Source organism: Camelus bactrianus, chromosome 28, assembly GCF_048773025.1.
Source record: "Camelus bactrianus isolate YW-2024 breed Bactrian camel chromosome 28, ASM4877302v1, whole genome shotgun sequence".
In the NCBI taxonomy this organism is placed as follows: domain Eukaryota; kingdom Metazoa; phylum Chordata; class Mammalia; order Artiodactyla; family Camelidae; genus Camelus; species Camelus bactrianus.
Window position 1 is genome coordinate 20,088,595 of NC_133566.1, and position 25,788 is coordinate 20,114,382.

The following is a 25,788-nucleotide window of genomic DNA, read 5'->3' on the forward strand; positions in this document are numbered from 1 at the left end:
TAGGATTTACTGTTGCTGAGAATTTAAAAAAAACAGACTGCCAGAATTTATTGAAAATATGATCTGCTGTGTTTTTTAGTTTTTTTTATTTTATGATTGGTATTTTTAAATTATGTATTCTAGCTGAATATTGCTACAATTGAGTTATGTTTGTTTTGTGATCTAAAAAACCTAATTAACCTCTGTCCATGATTCTAACATTTATTTGCTGAATCTTAATTTGGAGAATTATGTTATTGTAATAATGACATTTTCCTCTTTTCCTTTCCAGTAGTAATGCCTCTCGTTTCTTTTTCTTGTGAAGACACAGTGGGGCTAATTCACAGCCTCAGCTCTTTCCTGATTTTAAATGGAATTACTCTAATGTTTCACCATTACATAGCATGTTGGCTGGTAGTATGAACCAGATATTTTTAGTTCTATCAAGAAAGAAATCTATTATTTGTTTACCAAGAACTTTAAAAAAATCAGATATAACTGTTGAAATAAAAACACCTCCAAAACCTTTGGGCTCATATCATGATAACATATATATTTTTTCCTTTTACCAATTAATGTGCTGAATTATGACAATCTATTTCCTGATATTGAAATATCCTTGTATTCTTATAATAAACTTTAATTAGCAGCATTGTAGTAGTATTATTTAAATACTTTGATATTTTAGATATTTTAATCCTGATTAATTTTGCTACTTTTTCATTTAGAATTTTGCAGCAATATCCACGGTAGATTTTGCTTGCAGGATCATTTTGGCTCTGTGAAATGTTTTGGTGGGCATATGTCTTTTTCTAGCTACTGAAACAAATTTTGAGGTAATAAAGTTAGTGCTTTCTTGCAGCTTTGAAAGAAATCATCTGTGAAACCATCTGGGCCTGGCACCCTTCTAAGTGGTAACAACACGTGTGTGTGTGTGTGTGTGTGTGCGCGCGCGATGTTATTCAGTGCATAAAAGTTTATGAATGTTTTTAAGAGAGTGGCAATATTACACAACACTCTTTAGCTGTTAACTGTTTTCTGGCTTGAATTTTATTTTGTTATTAACACCCTGACCTTTCTGAAAACCTTTGCTAATAGGCCTTTCCTGAAAAAATTACGACTGAAAATGGTTTTGACCCAATCTGAGAGTCTTTTTAAAAGATTTAAAAAACAAATTTATATTGATTGATGGTAAAAAAAAAAAATCTCTCTAGTCTCCATTCCATCATCTTGAATTATGCTTTATTTTCTCAAAATGCTTTCTTGTTTAGTTCTTTGTTTATCATCTTTTCTTCAATGACTTGCATTTCCTTTGGTTTTTGTATTACGTAGAATTGGGTTCATGTAACAGCTGCATATGACAGAAAAGCCCCCTAAACCCAATGACTGAAATACCATAGAGGCTTTTTCCCCTCCCTCCAAAGAAGACAGGAAGTAGGCAACCCACACCTGAGGTAGTGGCTTGGAGGTCCCAAGCTCATCCTGAGTTTTTCCCCAGATTTCTGCTCCATCAGTCAGCTTATAGTTCATCTCCTGGCCCTGGGTAGGGGTGGGACCCCAACTTCTGCACTGGGTGTTCCTTGCTGCTGGCCAGGCTTGGCACGGCATAGACTGGTGCCCAGTTCCAGACAGTCAATGCCTGGTGGAATCCAGGTACTTCTGAGGATGAAATGGGCAACCAACCTGAGGTGCTGTGATGGTTCATTTCTTGTATCCACTTGACTAGACTATAGTGCCCAGTTATTTGGTCAAATGCAGTCTAGATGTTGCTGTGGAGGTACTTTATGGATGTGATTAACATTTAAAATCAGTTGACTTGAAATACAGGAGATTATCTGCTCTAATATGGGTGGGCCTCACTCAATCAGTTGAAGGCCTGAAGAGCAAAAGTTGAGGCTTCCTGGAGAAGAAGGAATTGTGCTTTAAGACTGTAACATGGAAGAAATGCTTGAGTTTCCAGTCTGCTGACCTGCCGTATGGATTTTGGATTTGCCAGTCCCCACAATCATGTGAACCAATTCCTTAAAAGTTACTCTCTCTCTTGATATATATGCACACACACGTGCACACATTTATACATATATGTGTATGTATGTGCACAGGCGACGTGTGTGTGTGTCTCTCTGTCTGCATTTAATCTCAGGGCCTTTGTCCCAGCCCTGGTTTTTGTCAGGGACACTGGGAATAGAGCTGGGATGACAGAGAAGTTAGATTTTCTCCACCAGCTCACAGCTGTCCACCCCAGGCTTGGACTCAGCATAGCCCTTCTAGTCCCGAGGGGTTAAGAGGTTGGAATGGGACCTTTAAACTCCAGCTCAGCACATGACTGTTGTGGACATTGACGGGTTTGCACGCTTAACATCCATGTACCCTGTACTTATTAATATTCCCCGATTTTCATTCAGAAATGTACTCCTTCTCCACGTGATGTCCCTGCGATTCCAGTGAAGCTGACCCATCCCCTCATTCCAGGGGTAGCATATGAGCTAGTTTGAAACCAGGCTCTGTCTTCACTTATCCTGGCCAGGGTGACTGGATCAGGGATGGACCCTTGACCCAACTCAGACCGTTTAAAGTTAGGTCTAGGGTTTTTGTTGGAACAGGTTGAAGAGCAGTTCTCTCTTCTCGGCTGTCCTTACCCCTAGGAGGAAGGTAGTCTTTGCGCTCCAGCAGCTGTATTGTCACCGTGAGGGGGGAGGGTCAGCCTGAGAATGCGGAAGTTTGAGGTGAGAGGTGGAAAGAGAAGCCAAGTCCCTGAGACATCATTTGACTGTATCTTCACATCAGCACACCTGAAACGAAACCTACTCCCTGGACTTCTCATTTATATGAGTAAATAAATCCTTTTTGCCTAAGCCAGGTTGGACAGGATTTTTTTTTTTTAAGCAAAACCCAAAGAACCCTCGCGATATGATTATACACTGTACTGATTTTTTTTCCCCTAACAACAAGCCATCTCAAATAACCTGGCATCTGAGTAGCAGGAAACAAAATGAGGGACAGCCTTGCAGGAGATAACATTTGGACAAAAAAGGTTGAGTCAAAGAATAGGTTCTTTTTAGCCACAGATGCCTCAGATGAAGGTCTTGGGAGCTGCAATGATACAAGAGTGAGAGTTTCCTGGGCAGAATGGCTTTTGCAGAGAACAGGATTTCTCCACAATGTGGAACAAAGCCTTTGCTATGATTGAGGTGCTTGATAACCTGCATTCATGGGGCCAATGACTTTTATCTTCTAACCAGTACCGAACTCCTCCTAATCTTGCTGATTTCTAGCGAACATCGATTTAACATTACAGAGATAGAAATGAATGCTATGGAAATTCAGAGTAAATGCTGAAAAACTCCGGGATTGAGTCAACAGGCCTGTGTCTCAGTGTTAAGGGCTCAGCCTTTCGAATTTCACTGGGGAGGTAAAAAATAAGATTAATGCCCTTTTAGTTTTAAATCAGAATACAGAATTCCTTGATCCCAGATTTTGTCATTAATCTAGGTTACCTGTTCATCTTACCTGTAAGAGAATGACATCCAGGAGCACCCGTTTTGTTTACCCTGAGCGTACGTAGCCTAGGACCCAGTACTTAACAGGAGCTTAATAAATTGTGGCTGAACAAACGGAGAAAGTAACAGATTAACAAACTATAGCATCTCCACTTTGGCTGCCCTAACTAGCTTGTTGATCCTGGCCAGCCTGGCCTGCTTTTTCCCCACCATGTGCTTCCAGCCAGACTCCGACTGACGTCAACTTCCAGGGTTCTGCCTGATGAAGGTCCTAGGATGCTGTGATGTCTTACAAGTTCAGCTGGCCCTTCCCAGGGCTCAGTGCCAGAGGCACCCACTTTCTCAAGGCCTTGTTTTATTCTGTATCTGTACAATAGACTGGCCATGCAATTAATTTATGATACTTATTTGGGGACTGTAAAATCTTTCCCCAAAATTAGTACTGTGTCTCCCAGTGCATTTTCTGGGAAATGTCCTGGTTACTGGGCACTTTGGTCTTCCACTCTTGAAGCGCAGAAATGAAACCACAGAAGTAAGCAAAAGTTTGTTTCTAAGAGGGGCTTCAAGATGGTAAAGAGAAGGATGTGGAGCTCATCCTCTCCTCAGAATACATCAAAAACACATCTGCACGTGGACCAGCTCTCACATAATACCTATGGAACTTTGGCAGCAAATCTTGTACAATTGGAACTACAAGAAAAATCTCCACAAAACTAGATAAACAACAAGGTCCTACTGTATTGCACAGGGAACTGTATTCAATATCTTGCAATGGCCTAGAATGAAAAAGAATATGAAATATGTATTACTGAATCACTATGCTGTACACCAGAAATTAACACAACACTGTAAACCCACTATACTTCAATAAAAATAAGAAATCTTCACAATAAGGAAACAAAAAAAGAACATCTCTCCAGGTCAATAAATATTCTCTGAACTATGTTAAAAAAAAAGTTTGTTTCAGTTTGTCAGATTACAACTTCTGTAACTGCTCACATGATCTGAAGTCTTACTAATTCTTCCTGTGCAAAGTCTTTTGTATCTGCCCTGATTTCCTGTCCCCGCAGCCAGGGATGTGCTGAAGCCAGCTGGCACCAGCTGGTGAAGATCCAATTGTTTAACTTTTCAGAAAGAGGGCAAGGTGGTGCTTAAAGCGTTGGCAGTTTGAAATTGGTGATAACACACCATAGAAATTTGCAAATGCTACGAATTCAGCACCTACCCTCCTCCACCCCGAACTGAGAGCTGGTTGTTGAACACTCACCAGCACATCACGACGTGCAGGTATTTCATCTAAGCCTTCGTTGCCTCTTGCCTGGACTGTTACAATATCCTACAAACCAGTATCTCCATCTCCAGAGACTTCCATTCCAGGTGATCACTGGGAGAATATCTTTGACGACCGGAAACAGAAACTGCCACTACAGATTTCTTAAATAGAAGAAGAACCTATTATTTCACATAAAAAGTTCAAAGGTGAGGCATTTTCAGGAAACCCTCAGCAGCTCAAGAGCTCCACCCAGTTTCTTTTCATTTCTCCACCCTTTCAGCATGTTGGCATGGCTCTTCGTGGCTTCAAGACAACTGTGTTGGTTCAAATGTCACATCCTCCCCCAATGGCACATGGAACAATTCCTTACGTCCCGAAAGTACAAACATGCTGTGGTATCACTACGCATTGCTCCTCTTTCTGTTAAGAAAGCCCTGCTCCTTTCTCACTCCTCTGGGTCTTTATCCAAATGCTCCTTGCTCCCACAAAGCAGCCTCCTGCCCAGAGTTAACAGCTCCTTCACGTACCTTCCCTCGGAGCTTTGCTTAGAGCTCTCTCTAGCATTGGTTTGGTTCTGCCTTTTGTATAGCTGCTTGGCACGTGTCTTTTATGGCTTCCACGTGCCTCGTACAGTGATAGACACTCACTGAGTGCTCAAAAAATGCAGGTTGAATGAAACTGAACAAGATCACAGCCTCTGGATGTCACAGAAACCAGCACCCCAATATCTAAAATCTAACTGGCTGAGATTCACAGTTCCCATCCGGGCAGTAAATAGCTTTCCATCAGTAGCCTCAACTGTGAATTACCTGTACTTCCCCTCATTGTAATAGGACTGCATCCTGTCCTGGTTCTGGGAGGGAAATGACGCTGCTGTTTGGCCTCCCTGAACCCTGGCAAATCCATCATGTCCATCATGCTTGGGCCCCGTCAAAGCACAAGAGAACCAGCAATAAGACTGTAGCGTGTTGGCTTTACTGTCGCCAAGATGGAGGAGGTGAGGCTCCTGGTACTTCAGCTTTAACTCAGTGAATGTTTACCGAGTGTCTATCATATACTGGCTACTGTGGGAGTCACCAGTATCAATTAATATGAATCCTTCTCTGTTCAGTCTACCCTAGAAGGTGATGGATGTGTCCTGGTACCAGCTGAGAGGGACAGGTAGATGTTGAGAGGACAGAGAGAATGTCTCTGGTTGGGAAATCCAGGCGGGCAGTAGCCCATGATGGAGAAGGTGGTGCTTGGTAAGGCCTGGAAGGATGGCTGATGCTTGACTAACTAGAAAAGAGAAGGAGAGCCATTCAAAGTGGAGAAAATGCTCAAGGGCAGGGAAGAAGGAGGGGAAACGTGGCTTCCTGCTGCCCTGTGGGACCAGTTAGAGGCTCTGCTTGTATCAGCTTCTGCCCTTTCCTCTGAGTTGACAGTATGCAGCCTTAAAAGCTGGCAATCCTTAGCTCTTCACGGGATTAAAAACTCTTTTAGTTGATGTAAAACGTACATACAGTGGTGTGCAGATGAATGCTAATCATAAGTGTACAACTCGATAATTTTTACACATGTACACACTCACGTAACTACCGCTCTGAACAAGGTATATGTTTTTCTCCCCCCATGAGGTTTTGTTGACTTTTATCATCAAAAATTACTTTTGCCTTTTCTAGAACGTCATCTGAATGGAATCACACATCGGACACCAGTGCTGGGCTCCTTTGTGGCTGCTGTGGAGTAACTCGATGGTTAAGCATGCGAGTACGTCAAATGCATCCATCCGTTCTGCTGGGCTGTTTCTGCTCTCTGGCTAATGTGAGTGAAGGTGCCAGGGACATTCCTGGACATGTCCTTTGACGGACGCATGCCCTCGTTTCTCTGGAATGGACCGCGAGGCCTGCGGTCGCTGGGTCAGAGGGCGGCCGCGCTGCTCTTCTGCCCTCTGTCAGGATGGACGGGCCCCTGGCGTCTGAGGTGTGGGGAGGGGGCGCTTTGGTGGAACCGAGCCCTTAACCTGTGGGCTCTGATGCTAACTCCAGGCGGACAGTGTCAGAACCCAATGGAACCATAGGACACCCAGCTGGAGACAGGAGAAACAGAGGAGTTTCCCCTGCACATCTGGTTGGGGACTGCAGGGAGGATAGACAGGAGCAGCACGGGAGGGTGTTCCCTGTTCAAGGGAAATGACAGGAGAAGGTGGGAACCCAGGCACATGATAGTGCCCGAGGAGGGGAAGGGTTCGCCTGAGGGTCAGAGAAGAGGGTGGGAGAGCGACCTGGGGGGTTGGGAAGTGTTGGGAAGACAGGTTGGGTCTTCCTTCTGATCTAGCCCAGCTGCTCCTTGGGGTGGCCTCCCTCTGTTTTGCCGGCACCTTGAGCAGCACGGGGTACACACCAGGCACTCGGCACACCTGCTTCTTGATTGGGGGGTGGAGTGTGGAAATGGGGTTCTTCTGTCGTCCTGAGCCCCGGGTGCACCCTACGAAAGACAGCGAAGAAGCCATGATGGAGGACAGTCTGGAGGTTCCTTAAAAAACTAAAAATAGACTTAACATATGGTCTAGCAATCCCACTCCTGGGCATATATCTAGAGAAAACTCTAATTCAAAAAGACACCTGCACCCCGATGTTCATAGCAGCACTATTTACAATAGCTGGGACAAGGAAACAACCTAAATGTCCATCGACAGATGACTGGATAAAGAAGACGTGGTATGTGTGTACACACACACACGTATATTTCACATGTATAATGGAATATTACTCAGCCACAAAAACGAATGAAATAATGCCATTTGCAGCAATCTTTAGGATGGACCTAGAGATTATCATATTGAATGAAGTAAATCAGACAGAGAAAGACAAATATCATATATCAGTCATCTATGGAATCTAAAAAAATGATACAAATTCTATTAACAAATCAAAAAATAGACTCACAACATAGAAAACAAACTATAGTTACCAAAGGGAAAGGGCGGGGAGCGATAAATTAGGGGTTGGGGATTAAAAGACACACATGACTGTATATAAACTAGGTAACAACGAGGAGCTACTGCACAGCCCAGGGAACTAGATTCGATTTCTTGTAATGAGTAATGGAAAAGAATCTGAAAAAAATATATAGGTATGATATGTGTAACTGAGTCGCTTTGCTGTACACCTGAAACTAACATTGTAAATCAACTACACGCCAATAAAAAATTTAAAAAAGAAAGAAAGAAAGTCAGTGAAAAGTCCCAAGCCCTGAGCCTTCTTCATAACCTGGAGGCCTGATTTTTAAGCTTGTCTTAAGAATGAAATAACAAAGCGAAACTAGAAATTCCGGTGTGTTTAAAAAGAAACGTGACAATTCTATTTTAGCTTCAGTGCAAGCCTCATTTCGTGGTTGGGCTTATCATTGGTTCCTGAGTTCTTAGGAGGAAAAGGGCAGAAACCAGAAATTCAGGATAATTCTCCTGAGGATGTCAGTGTCCCCCGGTGGCACAGCGTAGAGATAGCGGGGGGGGGGGGGGGGGGTAAGGGAGGGAGGAGGGAGGGAAAGGGGGGCCTGAGATGCTTCCATGCTCTCTGACCCTCCAGCTCCGGGTTCTCGTGCTGACTCCACTGGGATCAACCATGGGGAGAGGCGGGGCCTAGGAAGGTGGGCCTGTTGGCCAGTGCTTGGCCTTTCGGGCCTGTCTTCTGGGGGTTTTACCACTCAGGCTGAGGGGTGTCCACACGTGTGTGCCCTTAAGCAGCTCAGGAGCCTGGACGGTTTGAGGAAGACCAGCCTTACCTTGTAAACCATGTGGTGTGGTAAGATTTCTGATGTGATAACTCAGTCCCCTCGCCTCTCCACCCCTCCTTTCCCCATCTTGGCCGGGCCCCATCCAATAGCTCATTGTCTCAGAGTGGAAGAGCAAAAGTGCCCTTCAGTCTCCTCCTGAGTTTTGTCCTTAAATTCCTAGGAAGAGCAAGGCTCACGTGGGCGCCCTACCACCTCAGAATACAAAGGATTTCCTGGGGAAGGGGTGAGAAAGTCATGGGCATCTTCTGAGAGGGAGAGGACCCCGGAAGCGGGACTCTGGGGCTTTTGTCCTGGGTGCGCCCACTGGCCACGAGGGGTCTGTGGGACCTGAAGGGAGAGGTACTGGGCTTCACGTCCCAGATGGCCCGGAGACCAGCTTGGTCCAGAAGAGGCAGTAGGTGTGGTTGTGTCCAGACAGGTACTTTATCCCCAGGAGGGGTGCCTGGGGGCGCCTTGGGATAGGGGAGGGGGAACCCCTCAGCAGCCAACCTTGCAACAGTCCTAGGACCTCACCATCTGCCTCCTGCACCTCCTGGCCGCTCCCACCTCAGCTCCCTTCGCCGTACTCACTCCAGGCCAGCTTTTTGTTGTCCCTCAGAGGCCCCAGCTCTTTCCGACCTTGCAGTAAGAATGCACTTGCTGTTCCTCCCCCAGGAACAGGCTCAACTTATCCCTCCACTCTCTTCCTCCTCCTCTCAGCCCTTAAGTCTTTGCTCCAAGGCTCCTTCTCCCAGGAGCCCTTCTTGATCATCCCATTGAAGACAGTGCTCCCATCTCTCACCCCAGGACACTTACCCTCACCAGCTTTCTTTCTTTCCAAAGCCCTCTCACCAGCAGATACACTACGCTGCTGTTTGAAGGTAGACCCAACAGGGACAATTATAAATATGCCTCAATTAGTGGATGCTCATGGAACGTTGCACACAACAGATGTCCTGAACATCAGGCTATAGGATTCCCCCAAAGCACACCCTTGGCCCAATTCCAGCTCCACTACTCACTGGCTATGTGACTAGCAAATCCCTAGTCTCTTTGAACCTTAAGTTTTCCCATCTGTAAATTGGGATGATAGTCACACTGCTTTTATAGTTTCTGAGAATTAAAGCTCTGAGCACAGTGCCTGGCCCCTGTGGTCTCCTAATGTCTCTCTTCCTTATTCTCCTCCTCAGGCCCAATTACCCACCACAGCACAGGTCTGTTAAGCCACTCCTTCATGCCAAACGGACAGTGGCTTTTTCAGCCTAATGTCCCCAACTGTAGTCTGCTGTGGTCACAGTCTCACCCACTGGACTTGAAGTCCCTGTGGACAGGGATCACAATGCATTCAAACTACCTGCCCTCAGTGTCTAGCCCCTGGCAGGCAGGCAGATATGGGACAAATCACAGCACAGTGTGCCCTCTCCTCCCTCCTTAAAAGGAAATTCCATCCCTGGAAATCACAAGCCTCTTTTTTGTGCTAGAGAAAGCTTGGCAGCCCCAGGCCCTCCTCTGGGTTAGTCCCCACTTCCCCGTGGATCCAGAGGGTGTGACCCAGCAGTGCTCTGCTGCTGCCTCCGCCGGCGCCAGCCCTCCCTCCATGTTCCCACCCTTCCTGCCGATCACAGCCCACACTCCCTCTAATGGCTAACGCTTTTGTGGAAGGTTCTGAGCTAGGGTTAAAAAACAAAAACCTAGGCTGTCCCCTCCCCAGCAACGCTAGTTATGGTGTCGGTTCCTCCAGTCCCGATGGTCTCGGTGTTCTTTGCCTGGATCCCGCCTTTGTTCTTGTTCCAGTGCCTCCTCGAGAGAAAGCCTCCTGGAGACTTTGTGACCTCGCCCAATTTTCAACATTCCAAATTCCGTTTTTCCCCACCCCCTTCTTCTCAAGACTTTAAATCGCTGTTCTCTCCCCGTGTGGATCAGAACTATGAGGCCGGAAAACAGTGGGGCTGTAAAAGCTTATCAGAAACAAATCCTGCTTTTCTGAAAAAGCATTTTCCAAAACAGTTTCCAGGAATGAAAAGTGGGGTTAAATTTTGTATAAATTGCATCGCAAGCAAGAGTAAGAGGCTAATAACCCATGAAATCTTACGGAGAAGCAGGTAAAGTCAAAATTAAAAGGTGGTCCCTCCCAGCCCGCCCACCCCGAGACCCCCTCCCCCGCTCTGCGGCAGGAAGTCCGGCGCGTGGGGCTTTGCTGCAGCGACACTTCCCACGCATACTCAACTAAGAGACTCAGACCACGCCAGCCATGCCACGAGGTGTGTTTTATTTTCATTAATCATACAAATAATTTTCTATAATATCCCAGGGCAAACCGGAGAATTTGGCAGTCCGATTGGAGGGTCCCCTCAGAGACCCGCGGGCCGGTGGCGCCGGCACGGAGCGCCCGGGTTCACAGTGCAGCTTGTCGCTCGTGTCCATCTTGCAGGTGGCTCTTCACCCACATCACGACTAGGGTCTCCAGGATGATGGGGGTGGAGAATCCTCCAGGTGCTTAGGAAATTTCACTTCGCTTGCTTCTCCTGCTCAATGGCTGTAGAGAGCAGGAAGCGGGCACTGGGGGATGGGGACCCCTTGCAACCCCCCCCAACCGAGGCACTTACAAACGTGTGGGCGAGGCACCCACGCGGTCTGGGGATTAAGAAAGGGGTTTGGGGCTGTGGAGAAACAGGCGCTTTGTGTAACAGAAAGGGGGACTGGGGCCGCTCGATGGGAGGCACCGGCCGGATGGGAGTGGGGGGCTGGGTTAACGGGAAGGGCCGGGTGGGGGGCTGGGGCGCACTCACTCTCTTTGGTCGGCAGGGTGTTCTTCTCCTGCGTCTCCGTCTTCTTCAGCTTGGCCTTATCGAAGCTGGCGATTTCCCCCATGTCCGGCTTGTCTGCCATTTTCTTAAAACAATCCTAGCGGGCAAACCAAGGCGGTTGGCCCAGGGCCAGGGCCAGCGGCCCCCTCCACGCTCCCCGCCGCCGCCTCTCGACGTGGCATTCCGATTAGGGCGTTCCCGGCAGCCGCGAGGTCGAGGATCTGTGCGCGTCCCGCACCCCCTCCGCAGCCCCAGGGTGTGGCCGGCCCGGGCGCCCCGTCGGGGAAGCGCGCCCGGATGCAGCCGCGCCGCGCCCGCTGGGGAAACCCGCTCCGACCCACCCTGATGGGGCCCCCGCCCCAGCGCGCCGCTCACCGAGGAGTTCCGCTCCGAGCCGAGGTCCGGATGCTCCCACTCGCTCCGCTGCAGCAAGAGACAAAAGAGTGGCGCCCGCCCCTCGCCTTATATACGCCGCACCCCGCCCCGCACCCCGCCCCGCCCCTCGCCCGCCGCAAAGGGGGCGGGCCCGACGGCCGGGGGGCGGGGCCGGCGTGGGCCGCCCGCTTCCCTCCCGCGCCCTCCGCCCGGCTACCCGCTAGGCTGGGCGCGGCTCTTCCCGCGCGCGGGGCCCCTGCGCCCAGTTCCCCCAGCTCGCCGAGTCCCCGCCGTGGAGACCTCAGGCGCCGCCAAGGTGGGAGCCAAGCCTTCGTTTTTCTTAGGGGGCTGCACTCCCCTCTCCGGAAATCTGCTCACGCGCAGAAGGGGCGCGGGAAACCGGCGAGGGAGGGGTGTACGGTTTGGTGTGAGTGTGTAGTGTGTCGTTGTGGGTGTGCATGTGCAGGCGTGCACGCGCACTCTACAGGAGTCCCCGTTCGCGGGGGACACCACACCCCTGTGCAGTCCCCATGCCTTGCCCCTGCTCCCCCACCCCCGCTTGTCCGCTCCTTGAGGAGGTGAACCCCTGCGGGGTCCTGCACTAAAAGGGTCCGAGCGGAGGGTCCTAGAGATGTAGAGACGGGGTGGGGGGTGGTGGCAGATAGGTTTCCACTGCCCTTTGCTCAGGTTGGGGCCGGTTGCCCTCGCATAGTTGTCTCCCTTCCCCGAGCTGGGCAGCTCCTGCGTCATCCGCCGCTGCTGCTCCTAAATGCTTGTTACAAGCATTGTCTGAAAGGCGGTGGAGGGCGCAGGCAGTCCCGAGGGGGTCCCCAGATCTCCTAGGAACGCTAGGTGTGTTTTCCTCCTTCAAGTTAACCTTGAAGATGTCTCCACAAACATTCTTCTCTTCCTTTTTATCCCATTATAGGAGTGCTATAATGCAGTTACTCAAATCTTTCTTAGAAAAGTTTTTTCAGCCTGTGCAACATCTTTAGATAATAAGTTCCATTAATTAATAACCCAAGGGGTGAAGCTGGTCATTGTTTTATTTGTACTGGATTTTCCAAATGTCAAGGAATATTACCAAGTTCTCTTAAAGTGGCATTTGGTGGAAACATCCTAAATTCTGTCCCTATCCCTTCCTGGTTTTATCTGCTTTTCTCACATTCCTTCAGTGGAACAGAAGGAAGTAAATTTATGCTAATGAATTTGATATACGAAACTCCCTGTGTGACCTTGGACAAGTCTTTTCTTGCACTTCAGTCTCTTCATGTGTAAGAGTTTGGGCATAAAACCTAAAGGAGATAAACAGATATCAGTGTAAAGGTAACAGGGCAGCCCCATGAAAATGGTACGGCAGACTCACAACTTTGGTAGTGTATCAGCCAACTATTGCCACAATATGCTGTGTAACAAATTATGGCAAAACTCAGTGGCTTAAGACACTAATAACTTATTCTTGCTCATTCAGCTGCAGGCAGCTGCTGCTGGGTTGGGCTAGGCTGGGCTTGACTCCGCACTGCTGGTTGGATCCAAGTCTGCCCCCGAGTGTCTCATGCTCTGGCTCAAGAACTAGCTGGAGCTTGTTCTTCTCAAGGTGTTGGGAAAGGAGCAAGAGGGCTGTTGCGCATGAGAGTGCAGAAGTGTTGAAGTGTGTGTAAAAGCATGTCATGTCACCTCCTGTTTGTCAGCATCCCACTGGCCAAACCTACCCACAGAATGGGGAAGTGTGTTCCACCTATGGTCGAAGAGGAAGGCAAACGAGCATTTCTTAAGTGGAAATCCAACTTCACAGTCAGGGTAGACCAACAACTGTAACAAATGACCCCCTAGAGGGGCTTAACGCAGTAAAAGTTTACTTTCCATTCATGCAGCGACATTTTATGTTGTTTCTGGTCAGGCAGCTCTCCTCCACATAGTGACTTTACCAGCCAAGCCCCCTTCTCTCTCATCACTTGGTATCATCGTCTAGGTCCTCGAAGTGTACCCCATCCAGCCAGTGGAGGGGAAAAGAGAAGACAGAGGAGTGCACTGGAATTTTTACAGACCAGGCTTGGAAGTAGCCTTCATTACTTCTGCTGTCTTCTCTTTGTCCAGAACTCAGTCATGTGGTCTCACCTAACTGCAAGGGAGGCTGGGAAATGTAGTCAAGCTGTGTGCCCAGGAGTAGAGAAAAGTGGGGGTCGGTGGACTTGGAGCAGTCTCTGCCATTCACTGTTGGAGGATCTGCCAAACTTGAGCATGAAAATATCCGGACATCCGGAGACATCGACTCTTCGGAGGGTCTCACTGGTGCTGGATTCCTTTTCAGATGTAAAGCCAAGTGTGATTTAGGTGTTACCTTCCTGGGCCCTGCCTTTGGCCTCTGAAGGCAGCCCAGTTTGGACCCGTGGTGAACTCCAGCTTCCTTTCATTTGGGAAACAAAGGAATCCATTTCCTCTAGATACAGTTGTGGATACGGATGTTTCAAACATACCTAGCCTGCGGAATTTCCAAGCTAAGGAAATTTAAGTGGACTTGTAGACGCTCTTTATTGTCACTCAGTGCAGTTCTGTGGCCCTTCTCTAAACAAGCTGGTAGCCTCCTAGGCATTCGTTTGCTTAAGCGCAAAGGTCAAATCTATTAGTCTCATTCAGTCCTCTGGGTAGTGGTTTTATCTATTTATTTATTTTTCTCGATTTTTAAAATATTCTCATTTTTAATTGAAGGGTAGTTGATTTACAGTGTTAGTTTGAGGTGTCTAGCAAAGTGGGTAGTGGTTTTAAAATGTCTGCATATTCTTTGACATTTCTCCCACTAACTCCTGCGTACAGACTGTCCTTCATGACTTTCTTCTAGTACATAAAATGTGGCAGAAATTATACTTTTCGGCTTTGAGGCTAGTACATAAAGGGCCGCACAGCTCTGCCTGACACTCTCTCAGAGTGCCTCCACACTCTGAGAAAACCAAGCACCTACGCGGAGAAGCCACGTGCAGGCGCCTCAGCCACAAGCCGCAGCGGAGGTCTCAGCCGACAGCCAGCATCAACCACGAGCGCCTGCAGCACAGGAGCTAACGCTGAGCCAAGCGGACACAAGCTGTCCCTGGTCCCAATGCAGGTTCCTGAGCAAAATAAATGTTGCTGTTGTTGTAAAGTCACTAAGTTTGGGGACTTGTTGTGATGTTGCAACACATCTCATTTTCCCATGAGATAGAAAGATCGTAACTTAGTGGTGCCAGAGTCGTAGGTCCCGTTTGGGGATTTTTTTCCTAAATATTTCCCATAAAACTCTCATGTCTACTTTTCAATAAATGTTTATCAAATGTCCACGGAGTGTCTGGCAGTGTTCTAGATGTGGAAGATACAGAGACGATGAGACTTTTAAGTGACAAGTCTGGTGTAGTCGCTGAATGACTCTGAGTCAGTCAACAAGCTCATGTGTTTCCTTATGACTTGGGGCGTCATTTGTCTGACAACATATCAGCCTGCTGCCTGGAACAGATTGTGTACTGTTCACAGATGGTATAGAGAAAGCAAAACCACTCAACTCTGATTATATTTCCATCTCTTTCATTGAGAAGGGTGCTCTGGAAAACGTAGAGCTCTTAAGAGGGAACTAAAGGAGTCTTGACTGTCAAGCTGGTTGTGGGGGAAGAATCTGGAAATTCGCCGTGGGATTCCAACCTTCAGGTCTGGTCAATTTGACTTTTTTGTGGGGGACTTGAATTGGGGTGTGGTTAGAATGCTAACTGTATTAGGAAGGATGCAACACCGTAAACACCAAGGCAAGGTGGAGCCAGTGGAGAAATTAACAAAATATGATGAAATGAACATGATAGGGCCAGATGCAATCTTCTTGGCCTGACCACTAACCCACAAGTGTAGAGAGACATGAGTAACATGATTAAGTCTCCAGTGGCAGTGAGCTTTGTGGCTGTGTGATACAGGAAGAAAGAGTTCAGTCAAGATTTCCTTTGACTATAAGGAAGACATTCACTCCTGCTTCATTTACTCCTTGCTGACATGCTCACATGAGATCCTCTTCTTAGTCTAGACTGTGTACCTTCTCATTTCATTTAGAAAGTGGCTCCAGTGTCCTCTCCTCAGAGAACTCTCCTTGATCACCCCAGCCATTCTCTAAACTTTCACTTTGCTTCATTTTTCTTCTTACAATCTGATCAAAGGAATGTTCACATGTTGAGGTAAGGGGAAGTCAGTCTGGCTTACACATGAATTAACTTGAATTTTGTGCTAACTAGAATAGCCTGTTTGTGGCCCATCAAACATACATTGTACATCTGCTTTAATTATTAAGGAAAAGCATCATTGACGAGAAGTAAAGGATGCCCATATCATAAATAAAGTTTAAATACCTCCCTTCCTGGGATGTCAGTGCTGGTACATCTTCAACAAAAAGACTCCCTTCCCAGGTGCCAAGTCCATACAGGCTCTCTGTGTATGTGCTGATTTGTTTTTCAAGACCTTGGAGGAATGTATCCCTGATCTTTGTTCTGACAAGATATAAATCTGTGCTGAAAACCATCCTTCTCCAGAGCCGTCCCTCAGAGTTATCTGAGAGGATATCTTCTGGGCGATAGTCACCAGTCTGGCTCAAAGAAAATTCTCTCTGTTTATAGATTGTGTATTGATTATTTTGTCAACAAATCTCTCTCTGCCAAACATGTTATATATTCATTTCTTTGTTTATTGTCTGTCTCCCACACTAGAAAATGGGAGACCTCATCTGTCTCATTTACCACTGTGTCACCAAATACAGCACCTGATTTATAGTAAGTGCTCAGTCAATAGTCTTTGAACAAATGCATAACAAATTCCCTAGCAAAATGGAATAAGCTACTGCTGGGGAGGTGATGAGTTCCCTGTCACTGGAGGCATTCAAGGAGAAGTGGATAGCCAAGTACATGGACTGTGATAGAGATGGCTCAGACCTTGGGCTGGAGTAGGGTCCCAAGTGAGCAAAATCACTTGTCCCTAGATAACCTCCCTGGTCTTTCTTGTGATGCTTTTCCAGTGGTGAAACAGCCTCCTTTCGGATGCCAGCTTTGCCAGCCTGAAAGTAGCTGTGTGACTCTCACACAGAGGAGGTGTGGGAAGCAGAGAAATCAAGATGTGACCTCTGTGTTTGCCATACCATCAAAACACTCTTTCTCTTTGTAGGTCATGGTGTTTAAGGTAGAACGGTGAAGAAAGCAAAGTGGGCCTTTGCGGCTCAGCCTCTGTCGTGATTGTTCTGCTTCGGGCATAAGTCAACGCCGGCAGGTGCTGAGGCTGCCCACGTCGCTGACAGGCACAGCGGGGCTGAGAGTGCCAGCGCTTCAGTTTTCATTTCTGGTGCTGGAACAGCAACAGTGATGGCAACGGACACGTCTGAGTGGCTGTTGGGTTCCAGTCTGTGAGGACTTTACTCACATTATCCCAGCCCTCACCGGAAAAGTGTAAAGTGGCACAGGTTTGATCCTCTCTGCTCTGTAGCGTGGGCTCTGAGGCTTGGTCAGGGTCGCACAGCAGGTAACTGGCATGGCTGGACCTAGAATCCAGGTCTAGCTGATTCTAAATCCTGAGCCCTTAACCACGGCCCCGTCCTTGCCTGGATCCTGCAGCGGGGTTTGCAAACTGGCAGCCTGGACCCAGATGTTTAGTCATGTCAAACTTAACAAAAACCTTCAGCCAATTCTCGGACATCGGAAGATTTCCAAGTTGAAGATCTAGTGACACTGGGTCTCTGTTTTCTCGTAGCAGCATCATGATTAGCAGCTGACCCTTGACATGGGGGATGTCTACTTTGGTTGACTGGATTCTCCACCACTCCCAAATATCTTCGCAGCATGGAGACCAGGGTCATTGCATTTATTATATATGTACTGGTGTTTTACTTATAGTGGATAAATATTTCTTGTTCCCAGGTCTGTATTTGTGGACATCAGCCTTCAAGATGGCCCCTGGAATACTACTCAGCCATTAAAAATAATAAAATAATGCCACTTGCAGCAATATGGATGGACCTGGAGATCATCATTCTAAGTAAAGTAAGCCAGAAAGAGAAAGAAAAATACCATATGATATCACTTATATGTGGAATCTTAAAAAAAAAAGACATAAATGAACTTATGTACAAAACAGAAACAGACTCACAGACATAGGAAACAAACTTATGGTCACCAGGAGAGGAAGGAAGGGGGAAGGGATAAATTGGGAGTTTGAGATGTGCAGATACTAACTACTATATATAAAATGAACACACTGTATAGTACAGGGCACTATATTCAGTATCTTGTAGTAACCTATAATGAAAAAGAATATGAAAAGGAATATATATGTATGACTGAAACATTATGCTGTATACCAGAAGTTGACACAACATTGTAAACTGACTAGATCAATTTAAAAAAGATGGCGCCTAACGGTCCTGCCTCTTGTTCCCATTTCTGTGTCGTCTTCTCCTCTGTTGTACCAGGGTTGGTCTGTGGGATGGAAGGCATATGGTAGAGGAGATAGTCTGCCATTTCTAAGATTAAGTTTCCATTTGGTGCCTTGCTTTCTCTCTCTTTCTCTTGTACTCCTCCCTCTGGGGGAAACTGGCTGCCATGTTGGGAGCAGCCCTACGGAGATGCCCACATGGTGAGGACTTCAAGTCTGGCCAACAGCAGGGGAGGAGCTGAAGCTTATCAGTCAATGAGCTTGGCAGCCGATCCTCTGGCCCTGGCTGAGTCTTCAGATGTCTGCAGGTCTCTGACAATGCAGTGCCAGCCTCCTGGAAGACCCTGAGCCAGACCCAGCCGGCTAAGCCATTCCCAGAAACCGTGAGATGATAAATGTTGTTTTATGTTGCTAAGATTTGGGGTAATTTGTTACTATCAAATTATCACTATCAAAGTGGGGAGAACAGATAGATCGAGTGCCATGTAGTTAAAAAAAATTAAGAAAGAGCTTATGTATCTATGGCAGTAAAGAATATTCATATTGTTATGAAACCTGCCACAGTCAGAACTGTGGCTGGTATATGGGAGACAGGAGTGATGACAGTCTTAAGGAGCCAGGCCTGTCTTACTTCTTTGCACTTTCTGCCTGGCCCCTTCTAGGTCTCTGAGTCTCCCAAACTTGCTGTAAAGCAGTGGTTTTCAAACTGGTTTTGACCTTGATGACTGCCCTCCCTTCTCCCCAGAAGTACAGTAAGTACATTTCACACGGTGACCCAGGACCTACTGAGCACACGGAAATGAAACAAGAGTTTCACCAGAACAATACTCACTCTTAGTGTGAGTGATGCCCTCTGACTTTCTCTGTTCGACCCCTTTTCATTTTCAAAAACTTTCTATTCTGAAATGACTACTGACTCACAGAAAATTGCAAAGATAGTGCACTGAAGTCCTCTGTGTGCTCAGTGGTAACATCTCACACAACCATGATGCTGTATGAGAACCAGCACGCTGATGCTGGTGCAATTTACAGACCTTTTCCTGACTTCACCAGTTGGTATATGCACGTGTGTGTGTGTGTGTGTGTGTGTGTGTGTGTGTATGTGTAGTTCTATGCAGTTTTATCACATGTATAGATTTGTACAATCACCACAATCCAGACAGACCTATGCCATCACTGCAAAGGGAATCCCTTGAGTTACTTCTCCTTTATAGTCTCATCGCCACCACTCCACCTCCACCCATAACCCCTAGCCACCACTTATCTGGTCTCCATCTGCAAAATTTTGTCTTTTGAAATTGGCTTTTCCCACTCATTGCGATGCCCCTGAGATCCACTCAAGTTGTTGAGTGTATCAGTGGCTCATTCATTTTTATTTCTGAGTGGTATTCCACAGTATGAATGAATCAACGGTTGAAGGTCATTTCGACTATACACAAATGTTCACAGCAGCGTTCTCTTTAAGAGCTAAAAACAGGAAACAGCACTGTTACGTCCAGTGGCGTGTGTGGACGTAAGTGTTCGTTTCTCTGGGATGAATGTCCAGGGGAGTGATTGCTGGATCATGTGGGAAGTGTATGTTTAGTTCTGTAGGAAACTTTCCCCCAGTTTGTCAGAGTGGCTGTACCGTTTTACAGTCCCACCACCAATTTATGAGACATCCAGGTTTTTCGCATCCTCATCAGCATTTGGTATTGTCACTATTTTTAATTTTAGCTGTTCTCATAGGTGTGGAGTTCTGTCTCTTCAGTGTTTTAAATTACATTTCCCTCCTGGCCAGTGGGGTTAGATGATTCCTTTCCATTTTATTATTTTATTAAAATTACTGATTATGACCTGCCAGTTTGATTTTATTGCCCACTAATTCATCGTGGCCAGCAGTTCAGATGCTGCAGAAGTGGGCTCATTCAATCAGTGGCTTAGTGTCTGTTATTCAAAAATCATCCCTTTAACTTCTAAACTCTTCTTTCACCTCCACAAGACAGATGTTTCTGAAATTTTATGTGTAATCCAAATGTCCTCTGGAGTCTGATAAAGACCTGGATAAGAATGATTCCAACTCTTGTTTGATGCTTCCCTGTGGTTTCCCTGAAATTTCAGGAATATTCTGTTCTTATGGCTCCTTCTGGTCTCTCTGAAGTTTTTTTGTCCATGTTGACGCACGTCCAAATAGGCACAGCCGTCTTCAAGCACCTGTAACTGTGAGGTTGGTGTGTGCAGCACAGCTTTGACCAAAGTTTTGTGGGTTAAGGGGAGGGAGAAAATCTGTATTTTTTATGACATGTCCTTGATCTGAAAAGCCCTCTGGGTGCCTTGGGGAAGTCCCCACTCTGTGTTTTTCCTAATTCCCACTTTCTTACAATCTCCTCTCTTCCTTTTTAAAATGTAACTTATATTTAAAAACTTTATATATATTTATAAATTCTTAGAAAATATCCAGAAGAATAAACTTCAGTCTGTTAACAATAGTTTCTTCTAAGGGCAGTGAATTTGTAGGGGAGTGGATGAAAGGAGAGACTTTCACTTTATATGTGTATAATTTGACTTTAAAAAAAAATACTTCTTTTTAAAATTTTTACTTTGGGGGAGGTAATTAGGTTTATTTATTTATTTTAAATGGAGGTACTGGGGGTTGAACCCAGGACCTCGTGCATTCTAAGCATGTGCTCTACCACTGAGCTATACCCTCCCCCTTAAAATACCTCTTAATTACTATTTTTTATTTTGGTTTATCTTTTGAGGGTGGAGGTAATTAGGTTTATTTATTCTTTTTTTTTTTTTTAACAGCATTGCTGGGGATTGAACCCAGGACCTCGTGCATGTTAGGCATGCACGCTACCACTGAGCTTATACCCTCCCTCCTTCCATTTTCTGATTCCCTTCTTCCTGTCTCCATCCGTACCTTCAAGAAATACCAACTCCCCTCTTCCTCTCCAGCAGGACAGTGTACTTGTTCTTTGTCACTTTGTTTTTTGCTAAAAAGAGGTTTCGGGGCCTCCCTTTCTACCACGAGCTACTGATGGAGGAGCTTCCCCGAAGCTGGTTCCTTCCTCAGTGGACTTTTGGTGTTAGCTGTTAGGCTAACACTGCTTGTGTCTTTTGATAGGATAGTCTGTCTTCTGTGTTTCTCCTTCATTTACATGTTAAACAAGTATTTTCTCCCCCAGATGGGCATCCCCCCCACCCCCCGCTTATATATATCTCAACGGAAAGCCTGTGGTCCTGGGTCTTGCACGCCCCTGGTCTGTGTGTGAAGTCTGCTCTCCCTTGACAGTGCGCTTTGGTCCTTTATTTTCTTCTCCGGTTGACTTAGTCCATCCATTTGGGCTGCTGTAACAGCATGTTAGAGTCAGCATATTGTAGAGCAGTTTATAAACAACGTAAACTTATCTCACAATTCTGGAGGCTGGGAAGCCCCAGGTCAAGGCACTGGCGGGTTCAGGGTCTGGTCAGGACGTGCTTCCTGGTTCATAGACAGCCGTCTTCTGTGTCCTCACACAGCAGAAGGGGCAAGGGGCCTCTCTGGGGTCCCTTTTATAAGGGCACTAACCCCATTTATGAGGACTCCACTCTCATGACCTAACCACCTCCCAAAGGCCCCACCTCCTAACCTTGGGGGTGAGGATTTCAGCGGATGAGTCTTGGGGAAACATAAACATTCAGTCTGTAGCATCAGTGCTCTCAGTGGATAAAACTCTTTGAAAAGTCACTTTGATATAAGATGTATCTACCTAAAAACAAATGAAGCTCTGTTCCTCAAGCTGTGAAACAAAGCAGTGTTCTGCATTCTTATTTGAGCTCTTACACTATAAATAAGCGTCCTTTTTATAGTCTATTTAGTACCTCATTTTTCTCCTGTTGCTGGTGATTTCACTGCTTAAAACAGCCCAACCACATATATCCAGAGGGAACTCTAATTCAAAAAGATACATGCACCCCAATGTTCATAGCAGCACTATTTACAATTGCCAAGACATGGAAGCAACCTAAATGTCCATTGGCAGATGACTAGATAAAGAAGATGTAAAACACACACACACACACACACACACACACACAGCAGAATACTACTCAGCTGTAGAAAAGAATAAAATGCCATTTGCAGCAGCATGGATGGATCTGGAGATAGTCATTCTAAGTGAAGTAAGCCAGAAAGAGAAAAATACCACATGATATCACTTATATATGGAATCTAAAAAAAAGAAAAGACACAAATGAACTTATTTACAAAACAGAACCATACTCACAGACATAGAAAATAAACTTATGGTTACCAAAGGGGAAGGAGGGGGGAAGGGTTAAATTAGGAGTTTGGGATTTGCAGATACTAACTACAAAACCCATGCAAGTGTCTATGCCAGATAAATTCTCAGGTTTTGAATCATTTTTATAGTTTTCCCTTACTTCTAGCTTCCTTTTAATTTGCATAATTTCCAGAAAACTGGCCCTTTTTCCTTGCTATATTTTTATCCTCCTCCTTAAGGAATATGTAGAATTTCTATTTTCTTTTTAGTTAATTTGCTTATTTGAAAATTCATATTCTTTGTCTGTCTCTTTTATGCAATGTGTTACTCTCTGGCTTGAAGCCAAATTTCTAAGCTTTCTCCCAGAGAAGACTTATAAAAAGCCAATTACAAGCCTACTGGGAAGGGAGTAATAATTTATAACAGGCAAGAAGGAAAAAGTGGTTCTACTTACTATCATTGCACTTCCAGAGAGGAGTGTGGTTAAGTGTTACGCTTTCAGGCAAACCCCCTCCTTTCTAATGATGGTGTAGACATGTTTATGAAGCATCTCACTCAGACAGCACCTGGGGTCAGGAAACCCTAACCCTAACCCTAACCCTAACCCTAACCCTAGCCCTAACCCTAACCCTGGGTCCCAGTGCTGCGACCACTACCTATTGCCCTGGGCCCTTGGACAGTCACTCCCCTTCTCCAAGCTTCAGTTCCTCATCTGAGAAATGAAGATAGTAATTGAGCTGTCATGAAGGTCAGTGAGCTCAAGTATCTGGAAGAATTTTGCAAGTGAGATGTCTTCCACGTAGGGGAGTGGTTCGGCTACTTTGGTTCATTATTATAATTTTCCCACACTGTGCGAATTCATTCTCTGGAGTGTTTCCTGAGTGAGTCTCAGTATTGCTCTATTTTATCATTCCATGCTGCCCAGTAAAGGCTCCCCAGATGAGTACAAATTCTTGCAAAGAGGTTTCTGGACACATTATAGGACAAGGTCCTTTTGGACACAGGGATGGTGGGACCTCTGGGAGGGTCAGACTCACAAAGTTGGGGTGGGGATGAAAAGCTGGAGAGTTTGAGAGTTATTCACCGCAGAAAATAAGCAGTGGTGGATGTGACATGGTGGGTGATGGAGAGAGGTGGTGTCCAGCTGGCTTGGGTGACAGTGATGTTAAAAAGGAATAACTAATGCTATGTGCTAGGCTCTGTACTAAATGTCCCTCACTGCATATCCAGAGCCTCACCTAGCCTGATTATTTTTCATAACATTTATCATACCACCTGACTTACGTATGTGCATGTATATGTATATGTGTATGTAGATATATGTGCGTGTATATATATGTGTGTATATGTATATTGTGAATATGTTTGTATATGTATGTATATGTGTATATATATGTATATATATAAAATAGATAGGACAATAGTCTAGCCAAATTGACACATCAAAAAAGTCATCACAGAAGTCAAACAGCCTGGCCTGAGAAAGCCCTCAGCTCCCCATGACTTGCAGGGCCTGCTCACTGAGTTTAAGAGGTCCAAGTACCCAACCAAGGCCTCAGGGAGAAATATGGAAGTTCCCTGAGGGATTTTTTGCTGATACATCTGCAGAGGAGATGGTGTCACCACGGCAGGGGTGAACTGGCCCTGTGATGAGGGCCCCCGGGAAAGCTGCCCAAGCCAGAGATTTAAGAAAAGTGACAGTCAGATCTCGGATAATCTGCGAAGTCAGAGGGCCAGCCAAGAAAACAGGCAGAGTTACACCAGCAGCTTGGGGGTGCGGGCAGGTGAGCTTCTGGGCCTTGGACCTCCTTGGGGAGGAGGAAAAGAGAAGGACTCCCCACACCCGGAGCATTTTCCCTGCGGGGTTGGTGGGTGGCTGAATGAAGCCCTAGGAGATGGCTTCGAGCAGGGAGACTGAGTTGCGTTTCATTGGCTCCCTCACACCGCATCTGCTGGGATGGGCTCCCAAGCACTCCCAGGGAAATGAAGAAAGCTGCATTTTTTCCTCCAAATATGTGTTGCAGATTCCCTGGACACACACAATGCAAAAGTCTCTTCCATTTGCTTTGTCTGTCTCTTGTCCCGAGGTCTGTATGTTCTCTGTGAATAGGCTGTTGTCATCATCATGGCCCCCATATGGTGACTCTCTGGGTACCTCTGTCAGTAATGCTTTTTAGAGAAAGGTCGTGTGGCATGTTGGGTTTCCAGGGAAACAGCCTCTGTGACGGTTTCATATGCAGGGCGTGTATTAAGGGTGCCCTAGGATGAACTGCTGTTGAAGGGGAGGAAGAAAGTGAGACTGGGCAGAGGAGAAGTCCAGCTGTGACAGCCTCCGTCCCCTGATACCCCAGGGGGCCTCAGGAGGTAGAGTTTTCCCCAAAGGGCTGAGATGGCTATTGGGGTGCCTCTCGCGGCTGAGATAATACTGAAGGACCTGCCACTTCTCTGCTGATGGTGTCCCCAGCCAGCTGGGACAGCAAGCCCTCCCTTGAAAGGGGGATCTGGGTGGTGCCCCACAGTGTCCATCTAGGGGACTCAGGGTAAGAGTGTCTTAAGGCTGGAACTTGATGGCTGCCAGCAGCCTCCCAGGAACTGAGTTCCCCACCCCCAGCATGCGTGACCCCTGTGCTCTCTCTCTCACAACCTTCTGCTTCTTCTCTGGGTCTGGTCTGTGCTCTCCTGGGCACCAGCTGGTTTGTCATTGCCTTGGTTCTTCTGCACGAGTTCTGGAGGAGCTATTCGCATTGACCTGGGTCTCTGGTTCCCCAGCTGTCCCGTGGAACGCTGGTTCTGGAGATGTGAATATGTCCTTCCAGAGCTGGGTGATATGTGCACACAGGTTCCTGGACTCACCCCCCTTCTCTTGTGTGTGTTTTAAAAACTGTCGTATCTGAAGATATAAATAAATATATCTTCTTAAAGAAAATGTTAGCTGGCAATGAGAGGAGGTAGACTGAAGGAGGTGAAAGTTTGAGTTCTGAAATTAGAATGTGTGAGTTTGAATCTAGCATTTACTAGATGCAGAGTGACCTTGGGCCAGTGACTTAAGCCAGTATGCTGTGCTCTGCTCCCCGGATCGAGGGCAGGGTGGTCCTTGACACATGGGGACACTGAGAGATGGGCATGCCCATGCAGTTATTTTGTAAAAAAATGAAATAAAATCAAGTATGAAGCCTAAAATATATTATTAAAAAGTTGTATGTGTATGATTATAAGGACCAACTGGAAAAAAAGAATTTTATTGATGCCTCATTTCCGGGAGATCATAAAACATATTTTTCTCTGTAGATATACACCCGTCCTAGGACTAAGCATGTCTGTACTCCCTTGAAGAGAAGCTGACTCTTGGGCTGGGATTCTGGGCCACAAGGAAGTTCCACGGGGCCCTTAGGAAGATGGAAAGCAGATCTCTGAGCCCCTAGAAAGGGTGGCCT

The 25,788-nt window shown here is 46.4% G+C and overlaps 1 protein-coding gene, 1 long non-coding RNA gene and 1 other non-coding gene across 9 annotated transcripts in view; 1 reads left to right on the plus strand and 2 right to left on the minus strand.

Moving 5' to 3' along the window:
- Nucleotides 1-10,760: 10,760 nt before the first annotated feature.
- Nucleotides 10,761-11,832, minus strand: TMSB10 (thymosin beta 10). Its single transcript, XM_074354534.1, has 3 exons — nucleotides 11,691-11,832; nucleotides 11,298-11,412; nucleotides 10,761-11,044 (listed from the first exon to the last, which is right to left on the minus strand). Exons 2-3 carry the CDS (start codon nucleotides 11,395-11,397, stop codon nucleotides 11,016-11,018), a joined length of 129 nt encoding a protein of 42 aa, XP_074210635.1. The 5' UTR covers nucleotides 11,398-11,412; nucleotides 11,691-11,832; the 3' UTR covers nucleotides 10,761-11,015.
- Nucleotides 11,833-11,854: 22 nt separating this feature from the next.
- LOC105072091 (uncharacterized) overlaps nucleotides 11,855-25,788 on the plus strand; it is a 120,508-nt gene continuing 106,574 nt past the window's right edge. For 2 of the 7 annotated variants that reach the window (XR_012502994.1, XR_012502993.1), the window contains exons 1-3: nucleotides 11,859-12,006; nucleotides 15,254-15,362; nucleotides 16,851-17,719. This is a non-coding gene — a long non-coding RNA (uncharacterized LOC105072091). The other 5 variants (XR_012502967.1, XR_012502974.1, XR_012502969.1 and 2 more) reach the window with 5 other exon arrangements.
- Nucleotides 20,728-20,800, minus strand: TRNAS-AGA (transfer RNA serine (anticodon AGA)). The gene has a single exon. It is a non-coding gene; the product is annotated as a tRNA-Ser (tRNA).

Excerpts from the sequence above, each read along its gene's own strand:
- TMSB10 (XM_074354534.1), bottom strand. The coding sequence starts at position 11,397 with ATGGCAGACAAGCCGGACATGGGGGAAATCGCCAGCTTCGATAAGGCC. Across the intron at positions 11,045-11,297 it reads CACCCTGCCGACCAAAGAGA|CCATTGAGCAGGAGAAGCAA; the intron begins GTGAGTGCGCCC and ends TGCTCTCTACAG.